This window comes from Mustela nivalis, assembly GCF_964662115.1.
Source record: "Mustela nivalis genome assembly, chromosome: 2".
Taxonomy (NCBI): domain Eukaryota; kingdom Metazoa; phylum Chordata; class Mammalia; order Carnivora; family Mustelidae; genus Mustela; species Mustela nivalis.
Genome location: NC_139021.1, coordinates 32,947,405 through 32,959,039, shown reverse-complemented (window position 1 = coordinate 32,959,039; position 11,635 = coordinate 32,947,405). Strand labels below are relative to the sequence as shown.

The 11,635-nt window shown below is 36.0% G+C and overlaps 1 protein-coding gene across 49 annotated transcripts in view; it reads left to right on the top strand.

The window, feature by feature from the left end:
* RIMS2 (regulating synaptic membrane exocytosis 2) overlaps positions 1 to 11,635 on the top strand; it is a 596,172-nt gene that overhangs the window by 383,830 nt on the left and 200,707 nt on the right. For 40 of the 49 annotated variants that reach the window (XM_082719284.1, XM_082719290.1, XM_082719281.1 and 37 more), the window contains one exon: positions 11,127 to 11,306. The exons of the other annotated variants lie outside the window; for them this stretch is intronic. In XM_082719284.1, the coding sequence (XP_082575410.1) occupies positions 11,127 to 11,306 (180 nt within the window). The remainder of the gene's footprint in view (positions 1 to 11,126; positions 11,307 to 11,635) is intronic. 49 annotated transcript variants of the gene reach the window in all.

Genomic DNA, 11,635 nt, shown 5'->3' with positions numbered 1-11,635 from the left:
CTGAGCAGAGAGCCCGATGCGGGACTCAATCCCAAGACCCTGAGATAATGACCTGAGCTGAAGGCGGAGGCTTAACCCACTGAGCCACCCAGGTGCCCCCAAAATCAATAATTTTAAATCTTAAGGAAGTTTGAGCTATATAAAGTAATTTGAGAGTAAATTCACTGATAACAGTAAGTAGCTATTAAAAGAAAATTGAAATCAATTGGAGAAACAACCTGTGACATGAAGGCCAAGGACTTTGTCTCTACTCTGAGAAACATAAATATTTAAATGATAGATAAAGGAGGAAACATAGGGGAGGAAAAGTGAGAAGAATAGAGCTATCAGAATAGAGGTTAAAGCAGGAAGAATTATTGCAACGGGAAAAATAATAACTGAAAAGTGCCCATTAAATTTGGCAAGTGAGAAGTCATCGGTGACGTCATCTACAATGATTTCAAAAGGGGGTGATGGAAAAAAGCAGCTTACCGTGGCCTGAGGCCTGCCTAGGGGCTAAAAAAACAGAATGCTTTTTTCAGAATGTGGAGGAGAAATACTGGATAGTGGAAGTGATATCAAAGTAGACTTCTTTTTTTTAGAATATGAAATACATCATGAGTTTTGAGGCTGGACGAACAGATCCCTTAGGAAAAGTTAGATTGAAAATACAGAAAAAGAACAGGATGACTGTTAGAAAGGTCTTAGGGCAGGAGATGGGTTTAAACACGTAGATGGAGTTTATAAACAGAAAGCAGCTCTTGTTTCTTCTGAGACAGGAAGAAAATAGATAACAGAGTTGAAACTAAGTAAGTTTTTAGAAAAAGGTTGTTAAATTGAAGATAATTAGGTTTGATAGCCTCAATTTTGTTGTTGTTATACATCAAGATTATGGTGATTGTTTTTGAGACAAATTCTTGAGTGGGAAGGCCCAAGGTTGAACATGATTGATTGGAAATGAGGAAGATTAAAATGGTCATTGGTTAAAAAGTGACAAGATTATTGGTGGGAAAAGTAAAAAGATTATTGGTGATACCAGTACAGTAGAAGTTGGAAAACATGACTTTGTCAACCTGAATGAATTTATGTTTTGCTTCAACTATACCCAGTTGTCTAGATGTAGAGAAATCCGATTATGGCACTGAACCAATTTTGGGGTTCTGATGAATGTTTGAAAGATTGGGTTAGAAGGGAATCTGAGTATTGATATGGGAGTGGGTCAATGATCAACAATAGGAGTCTAGGATGGAAAAGGAAGACAGGCAAAGGGAGTGATAATACTGTTAGGAATTGGGGACACCAAGAAACAAAAAGTATCAAATGAGGATCGAGTAAAGTGAGAGTGAGACTATGAGATACCTGACAGCACTAATTATTAAAATCAGAATTTGAGATATTGGAGTTTAGTCTACGGCCATACCACCTTGAACGCGCCCGATCTCGTCTGAGATATTGGAGTTTAGTGTTTCTGAATTTAAATAGTTCCACTGGATTCTAAGATCCACAATAATTTGGGGGTTGGGAGTAATTCAGGAAAAATGTGAGGATCATTGAAGTTGTGAAGATGTTTCAAGATTATTGAAGAGTTTTCTGCACTTGCACTAAAATCTCCTAATATAACCATAGGAATTACGAAAAAGAAGATGGCTGACAACCAATTCCCCCAAATTATCAATGACTAAGGGATAATGATCCCAAGTTGGATAGATACTAGCAACCTGAACTTTTAATGGATGTTCGAGCTAAGTTGAATGCTTCATAGAATAGGGACATTTATATTGTGGTAGGAAAGTAATGGCAAGAGTGTCTCTAGGAAGCCAACTTCTGGGTCTGAGGACAATAAAGTATGAAGGGATAAGCTGCTTCTGCTGACATGAGCTTTCCTGGAAGCACAGTGTGCAAGGTTGAGCTAAATATTATTTAAGGTAGGGAAACACAGAAACCATTCTGCAAACAAAATCATTCCTTGATGACACAAGGAAGTTTGCTAATGATGGAAAAGGATTTTTGCAAATATAACTCACAGAAACAGGGGAGATTAAAACTTTATAGAAGAAAGTACAGAAGATGAAGAATTTAAAGAAGTGACATCAGAGGCAAGTGAACTTGCCCCGTACTTGAAAACTAAGAATGACAGGGATAAGATGCTTGAGTAGAAGTGATTGACCTCAAATATCCTAGATTTATCATAAGTTGTTTTGGTGCCAGAACTGGGACTTACTTTGGTGCTAGAACTGAGTAAGGTTTCTGGGAAGGGTCTGAGCTGGGTCTAGAGTAATGATGAAGGATGCCGTAGAGCTTGAAGAGAGGCAGTGAATGGTCTCACCTCAGGGTATTTGGGGCCATAACTAAGACGAACCCCCCCCCCCACATCCCCCCAGTTAGAGAAAGGATTCTGACAAAGTTAGCGGAGTCACAGGGAGAAGGAGATTCCTGTTTGCTTATAGATGCCTTATCTGGCAAGTAGCACTGAGAGCGCTTAATAAACGTGATCAAACCCCAGTAACTTGTACCTCCTAAGCTACCTTCCTTTTAGTCTTAACTTTGCGTTGTTACCAGTCTTCTCTCTTACAAGTATGTTCTTTTTCATCACAACTCATCTTCTATTTGGGCTTCTGACTATAACCTCTCTTAATGCCTTTGGAATTTTTCTGCACTATTTCTTTTTTCTCTTGCATTTCAGTCTCTCCTATTTTCATGATTTTGCTTCTTCTTGAATTACTGATTAAGTCTAAATAATATCTTCCTTCTATTCTGCCACACCTTCAATCTACTTTGAGAACGATTCTCTCTTTGTTAACAACATGTTTCTTGAGTATGTATTTTTACGAATGTTTCCAACACTCCTTCATCAGCTCCTAAGCTTCAACCCTCTACAGTTTGACCTCTGCCTCCAGCTCTTAATTTTAAGTTATTTTCTCCATGGTTATTATTTGCCAAGGCTTTTGTACATATTTATCTGTGTTGCCTCTTTGCACCTGCCATTATTAATCAGGTTTTTTTTTAGCTTCTCTAATGCATTACTATCCTGATTCTCATTTTACCTTTTGATTGTTCTCTATCTCCTCTTCTTTTCTATTTCTTCATGTCCTCAAATTTTTGACTGTGTTGATCCATATCTTATCATCTCTGTGGTTTTAACCAACACTTCCAATAGCTGGTGTGTTTCCTGGCCCATAATATGAATTCAGTAAATAGTATTGAAATAATGACTCAACAACCAATACTGAAATGACTCCTCAAACCATATCTCTAGTGCAGCTCTCTCCTTTGAAGACCAGATCTCCCTATCTGATGGATGTCAGTACAGAATATTCCCCCCCCCCTCACAAATTCAAGTTCAAATGTTCAAATTGTCATTCCTCCCTAGAATCCTTTTATTTCTGCCAATAGGCCATCATTTCATTTTGGAGGCTGAGAATTTTAAGTTTTTTTCTTTGGTTTGTTTATTTCTACATTTAATTCACATGATGATGTCAAACATGTTTGAGAGGAGGGAAAAAAAAAAGTCCCTGCTATCAAAGAATTTATAGTTCAGTGACGTGAACTGGCTTTAAATTGGAGAAAGCTTGATTCGAGTTCCAGCTCAGAACACATGTCCCAAGTTTCTGTGACCCTTAGTTTGCTTATTTCTAAAATGACAAAGATTGGATTATATGACTTCTGTGATTCCTTCTAACCCTAACATTCTGTTTGTATAGTTTCATATATTGTGTATATTCTCTATACTGCATTTGCATATTTTGTACATCGTGATTTTATAAACTTTGTCATCCATACTTTCGTCCCTATTTTCACCCCTGTTACTACAAGTTCCTACCCTAATTCATTTCATACACTACTGCTTAATTCAGCTTCTTAATTCATTATTTAAAAATTACCTTTCTGGGATCCCTGGGTGGCTCAGTCATTAAGCCTATGCCTTCAGCCCAGATCATGATCCCAGAGTCCTGGGATCGAGCCCCACATTGGGCTATCTGCTCAGCGGGAAGCCTGCTTCTCTTCCCCTACCCCCCTGTTTGTATTCCCTCTCTCACTGTCTCTCTCTGTCAAATAAATAAATAAAATCACATATATATATATATATATATATTCCCTTTGTTCAGAAGCTTTAAGTCACTCTCACTGAAAATTAAATCCTATCTAAACTTCTTTTTTTTTTTTAAGATTTTATTTATTTATTTGGCAGACAGAGATCACAAGTAGGCAGAGAGGCAGGCAGAGAGAAGAGGAGGAAGCAGGCTCCCAGCTGAGCAGAGAGCCTGATGTGGGGCTTGATCCCAGGACCCTGGGATCGTGACCTGAGCCGAAGGCAGAGGCTTTAACCCACTGAGCCACCCAGGCGCCCCCCTATCTAAACATCTTAACTAGGCACTTACAACCCCTATAAACCGAATCCAGGAAAATTTTCTAATTAGTATTTTGCCATACTTTACTTTCTGTATTTCTAGTATTTCCATCTGACTTCTTTCCTTCCTCCAAAGTGATTTATTGAGCATAGCAAAACTCTGTATACAAAATGACCTGGACCTGCTGTTTCCAAATATGACTCCACCTTACTAATATTTTGATAGGTCGCTCCATAGAGTGTAAAAAGAACTTACTCTAAAATGAATAGAAAAGTACTTACTGCACTTGCAACAAATGGCCTCACTTCTGGAACTTCAATAGCTTTATAAGATAATTAACATAGGTAGAATTAAGTCCCTAGATGACTGGCTGCTGGAGAACTTGATATAAGTCATCAAGAAGCCTTATTGTGGACAGCCACTGTGATACCATCATGTTTCTGGAGAATGATATTCCTGTTATCTGATTCTAGGCATACCACAGGAGTAGCAGTGGGGTCAGAGGCCAGCCCAGCTGCTTGCTGGGCTAGAACAGGTATTACCCAGCATGCTCATCTGACAGGATCTCACAGCAGCCCAGATTGAGTCCTTAGGAACCCATGCCCAGGATTTAAACCGTTCTTCATTGCATCCCCCAAGTGCTACTCCCTAGTCTCCTCCGTCACACCCACAATCCACCCTAGCCTGGGACCCAGAGCACACAGTGTCCCTTCTCTACCATGTGTCTCCCACTGGACTCTTTTTGATGGTTTCCATCATCTGCCAAAACCACTCCATCTTTCCATGCATGTTGTTCGTCTTTTCTGATGTAGACTTTAAGATATCAGTTACCTTATTCGAAATTTCCTGTCTAATCATTCCAACATCTGTGTCATCTCTTGAGTTTGTCTCTTGACCGTGGGCCCCATTTTTCTTGTTTTTGGTATTTTCGGTCATTTTTTTATTGACTATTAGACATCGTCATTCATTGTGACTGAGGTGGTATTTACATTCGAAAAGCTGCATACCTCTTGCTTTGTTAGTCTCTGTGTGTGTGTGAGTGTGTGTGTGTTGGGGAGAATTAATCCTCTGACTATAACACCTTTGACTATATGATTGGGAGTAACATGAAGTGGCAGCTAAGGGCATCTGGCAGCCACGTGTATGAGGTAATCACACTCTACCCATTTCTCTCTCCATGTAACGCTACCAGAATAAAGGAAGGTTCGTGAATTTTTCAAAGTTGATCAGTTAAACTGTTAAACATAGCATTCTAGTGCGAGGACCAAGCCTCATCACATTTATACATATACTACAGTAACAATGCATAATTTGGTCCTTTAGACATACATCTTTAAAATGTGTTATTTTATGGAAAATTTGAGGACCCAGGAAGGGAAAGCATAGGGGTCCCATACCTTGGTGGAACAACATTAATTTCTTACAGATGACAAATGTTATTAAACTTCAGCATTCACTGAGAATGAAAATGATCTATTTATTAAAGTAAGAATTTTATGGTTTATAAATGATAATTATCTCTGGATTTCTAAAAAAATATATTTTGAAGATATATTAATTTGCTGTATGTTAATTGCTGCTGAGTAAATAATCCTACTTATTTGTGGTTTTCTGTTATTTTTTGAAATAAAAAATAATAAGGAATATTATAAATATTTAATAGAATACTCAAAATATCCTCTAGACATTTACATCTTTTATGTTTTTATGTGTGCATATTTAATAATAAAGTATATTTTATTTTTCAGTATTGCATTTGTCCCTAATTTTCTTCAGGAAATTAAGATAGTATATTTTCTTCTTGCTATCTCCTGTAATGACTATTTCTAAGAAACTACTTCTCTAGAAATGAGAACAGTTTACATCTCCTTTTGGTGATAAGATAGGCTTATGGGTAACAATAATATTCCTACCTTAGAAGTTTCTTGCTTTCTCACCTCACTATATGTATTACTGTTGTTTTCACATCTTAGATTGTTAATGTGGCTGACACTAGACACTGCTATTTTTTTGAATAAAGTCACTACTTTTAACTAACATACAGAATTTACATTTAAATGAGAAATTTCTGTAGAGAGATGCTCTCAGGACTAAGGATAAATTAATCTATTTCCACCAAAATAACAAAAATGTTCTTATTTATACATAGTATCTATTTATTTGGAAGCAATACTAAATATAAACTAGAGTTTTTAAAAAGTTAAACTTGTGCAATACAGTTTATGGTGAACATGAAAATTATAGAGTTGAGTCATGCAATTTAAATTATTTGTTATGTTATATAAATATGTATCTATATTTTATTAGTTGCTCTAAATATCTAATTTTAAAATATTATCCTGTATATATTTCTTCAGTTATGCAGTTAATTCTCAGAAAATCTCTAGACATTCCATATATTTTACCAAAAGCATACTGCTTCTGCTGGTAATCAGCTTACTGTATTATACAGTATGGACACAAGGAAGATATTTCTTGCTCCAAACCAGAGAGTACTTGTTGTCCTTCAGAGATACATTGAAAAAAAATTTTTTAATTTAAGATTTCAGCATTAGAGAAATAATTTCTTTATCAAAAGGAAAAAAATAGTTCTGAAATAGCTTCATTTTTTAAAAGTTTATTTTTTTTAAGAAAACCTATTATATTTACTTATGGCATCTTTACAATCTAAATATGAAATGAGCCTAATTAATCACAGACTGTAAGTTCTGAGTCACATTCTAGAACTTTCCCTGATATCTGCATAGTACTTTGAAATTTTGCATTGTGCTGGTGGTTGTTTTTTCCTTTCCTTTCCTTTTTTTTTTTTTTTTTGAGTTTTCCTAGTGTTCTTTTATCATACCTGCAGAGATACAGAGATGCTCTACATTGAGCTTTTGTTGTTATGAAGTTGAATCATTGCGATGGCCTAATGTAAGTGGTTATAGAAGAGAAGGCCCTGTGTCCTGTTCTTCCCTGTTCCATTACATCTCTGCCTTGTGCTATAAGTGAGAATAGGAAAAGAAAATAGCAAAGGTGGTGAAATAAATAGAGAGCTGTGCCAGATGCTCAGAAACTTAAAAAAATCTTTTGCAAGAGCAACTACAGTGAAAGGGAAAATGACTCAAATGGACAGCTGCGCTAGATGATTATAAAATTATTTTTCCCTTAGGAATCCTTAGGAATCTGCCTATGCTACTATTGGCTTATAAAGCTGAGTTGTTACAATCCTGTTCCTTGTTACAGTGTTATTAGTCAGGATGAATTATCTCTGTTTGTGGATGGGCTATTAAATAGGATCCTCTCCAAACCTTGGAATAGGAGCCCCTAAATAGTACAGAGCAGTGGTCAGTATTTATCCAGGTAAATGATACATGCAAAAATCTGAACTATTTTACACATGTTACAAAATATAAATTATTAAAAAATCAAACTATGAAAGACAGTAAATTACTAGATATTATATCACTTTTTAAAAGACAGCAAGATTATTCACCTAATAAGAAAGATTTAATTTTGTAGCTGGATGGTTCCTAACCTTTTTTATATGCCTTGACCTTTGGCTATCTTGTAAAACTTATGGCCATCCTTTTTAGAAGAATGTTTTAAAATGCATAAAGTAAAATCAAGTAAATTAAGTGTAGTTACAGAGAAAGCTTACTAGATATTATATCACTTTTTATTTATTATAAAAATTTATTATATTACTAGATATTATATCACTTTTTAAAAGACAGCAAGATTATTCACCTAATAAGAAAGATTTAATTTTGTAGGTGGATGGCTCCTAACCTTTTTTATATGCCTTGACCTTTGGCTATCTTGTAAAACTTATGGCCATCCTTTTTAGAAGAATGTTTTAAAATGCATAAATTAAAATCAAGTAAATTAAGTGCAGTTACAGAGAAAGCTATATTTCACTTACAGTGAAATATAGACCCCAAATTAGGTACTAAAATATTTATGCCTTGTAAATGCATAGTTCCTGTGCTACCATCCATAGTTCTTAGTGGTTACCATTCAAAATTAAATATTTTTAAGTTCTTCTCTTAAAACTAAAATTCACTAAGAATTTAGGCGGAAGTTGTCAAGTTTTATATCTCATTCCCTTAAAGAACCTGCATTGAGACTGGGTATTATAGGTAAGACCTAGGCATTGTTGCTTTCAATTTTCTTAGTAATTGTCTTGGTTCTTCCTTATAAGGCTTATCCTTACCCGATTGTGGGAGTGGGAGCCTGTGTTGGTCTTCTGTTGTGTGATCTAAGTTTAAAATATGGTAGCTTTTCATTCCCCTTAACTATGGTAGACATTTTAGGAAATTGCTACCTTCTACTTTGGGTTTTTGTGTGTGTCTGTGTTTCACTTATTAACCAGTTTTCCTTTCACACTGTGGAAATCATATAATTCATATTACTTATGAAAATGGAGAAAAGAAATACAAGCAAAATTTAAAACATTGACATAGTCTTCAAACAACTTTTCCACCAAGGAGAAATTTTTCTAAGGATATTTCCTAAAGTGTGACTTGTTGGCTTTATAAGTGACAGTATCCTTTAAAGGACATAGCAACAAATTTGAAATAATTCTCTGGATTTCAGTCACAATCATGTATTTCAATTATTTAAAAGATAGTGTCAAAGAAGTAAAAGCGTATATCCTATTATCTTAGTTTTTACTTGGAAAATTGCTTGATGGAATCAGAAGAGATCAAATTTTGCATAAATATAGGAAAGATTAGCCTGATTTTCTGCTGCGATAGTCATAGACATTCCACAAAATTTTGTCAGTACATGTCATATAGTAAGAAAAGTTTATTATTACCTTAAGATAATAGGAAATCTGAAAATAAGGTAAAGATCGGTATTTACCAAAAAAATGGTTGTTTTTTTTTTTTAATTTATTTATTTGAGAGAGAGACAGTGAGAAAGAACATGAGCGAGGAGAAAGTCAGAGGGAGAAGCAGACTCCCCATGGAGCTGGGTGCCTGATGCGGAACTCGATCCTGGGATTCCGGGATCATGACCTGAGCCAAAGGCAGTCGTCCAACCAACTGAGCCACCCAGGCGTCCCCCAAAAAAATGGGTTTTAAGGAATCTAAGATATATATGTGTTCCTTTGCTTCTGCTTATAGACTGTGATGAAACTATGCAAAGATATGTACAACCAAAAACATTTAAAATAATATTTAGCACATTTATTTTTAAAGAAAAGTGTTCTCTCTCAAATAGTTTTTCAGAAACAAAAAAAATAGAATTATGAATTTTTATACATCAGGTTGCCTTTTTTCTCTCTTTGAAAGTAATTGAATATTGTGTATGTATTTACACTTTTTATATGTCAGCTTTTTTGACATATCCTGGATATACTTACATAAAAACATAGATCACATGGAACACTGGGTGTTATATGCAAACAATGATTCATGGAACAATACATCAAACACTAATGTTGTACTGTATGGTGACTAACATAACACAGTAAAAAAAATTAAAAATACTAAATTAATCTTAGGAAATGAATCATATCATGGCACATGCATTTTAAAATATTTTTTTAAATGGTTTGATTTATGTATTACCTTGTGAATTTAAAGTGTAAGAGAATCACAAGATATATTGTAGAATAAACCCAGCATTTACCTCCTAAAGTCATCTAATCTCATTCCTGCTGGTCTAAAATTATGTGCTATACAATTAGTTACATGTAGGAAATTGTGCCCTTGCTTTTCTTATTTTTCTTTAATGGCTCCCGTTTTTCATTATCAAAAATAAGATTGGGAGAAGTTGTAGGTAAAATGAAAGTTGTTTACATTAGTCTTGGGAGAGACTAATGTTTGTTTTTACAGTCCATAATATGTAAGCATTTCCATTACTGTAGTTAAAACTAGATGGTAGGTCACAGTTTAATCTGAAGTATAATATGGCCTAAGTGTTAACCTTAGAGTTCTCGAGCCAAATGAGTGTTCTTAGGAATGTCTCACAGGTAGTGGGGCTCGTGTTAGGAAACATTAACCAATCACGTGTTAGGTGTTCAAAGCATGCTAGGGTCCAGGGATACAAAAGTCAGTAATGATGGGTTCCCGAAATTTAAGTATATGTCTTTCAACAAGGATTAGGTTTTGATATTGGTCTTGTTTGTGGTCAAGATCACATTGTTTCAGAAGCATTACTATTTCAACCGAGAAATACTTTGCTGAGCGCCATCTGTTGGCGTTGCTGAAGTGCCCTGAGATAGGTGGCGGAGATTGGCAGATTAACCAGTTGTCTGTGCTTGTTCTTGTGGACGGTGTGTTGAAATATGGCTACAGCCTGCAAGGTTGCAGTGTTTTCTTACAACGTTTTGATTCTTTTGTTGGAATGTTTGAGTGCATCAATATATTGTGTTTGTGCAAAAGGCCTTTTTATGGCCTACAGAATGAGAAAAACCCGAACTGCCTTCGGGTCTTTAGAATTAATGCTTATAGGGTTTCCTTCACTCTTTTGGGGACGTTAGGAAAAACCATTGCATTCCTCGAAATAGACTACTCCACATATGTCACCGGTTCCACGTAGGGAATTCATTCCGGAAAGCCGGCAGTTTCGTTTGTCACTGACAATAACTGAGCAACTCCTATTCTCTTCGTTGGGACTTGCTGCCAAAAGCAGATTGTGGTTTCCTTAGAAATGCTGAAGAAGTGTAGTGAGAACCGCTCAGAATATGTTTTTACAAATTCGATGATTTTAAACAATGACCTTTTTCAAAATCGATTTGATGCATCATAACCAAATAGCAGAAGGGCACTAAAGATCAACTGAGCTGCTTTCTGACTAACGTTTCAGGGATTGTGAAGCAGCAGATAGACAGCCATATCACAGATCCAGATCAACAGAACAACGGCCTCTCCTAGAGCGGACCACCACCCGCTCCCGATCCACTGAGCGTCCTGACACAAACCTCATGAGGTCGATGCCTTCATTAATGACTGGAAGATCTGCCCCTCCTTCACCTGCCTTATCGAGGTGAAAGATAAATCAATCAGACTAACCTCCCCTTTGCCCCACCAGCACACCTATTTATTTTCCCAGCAGCTAAATGGTCTCTTCTCTCATCCTTGGCTGATCACTAGTAACGATCGATACTAACCTTTTCAGTGTAAGCACACTATTTATATTCAGCGGATATAATAGTGTGTGGCTACCATTGTAATTTGTTTTTAACTGTCCTGACCACATTTGTTGTGTGATTTCTCATTGATCAGGAGTCCTGGGTAAATCCCCCCATAATGCACCTCATAACTCTCATGTTCTTCTCCTACAGAATGAGAAATTGTTTGTGTCCATTAGACATC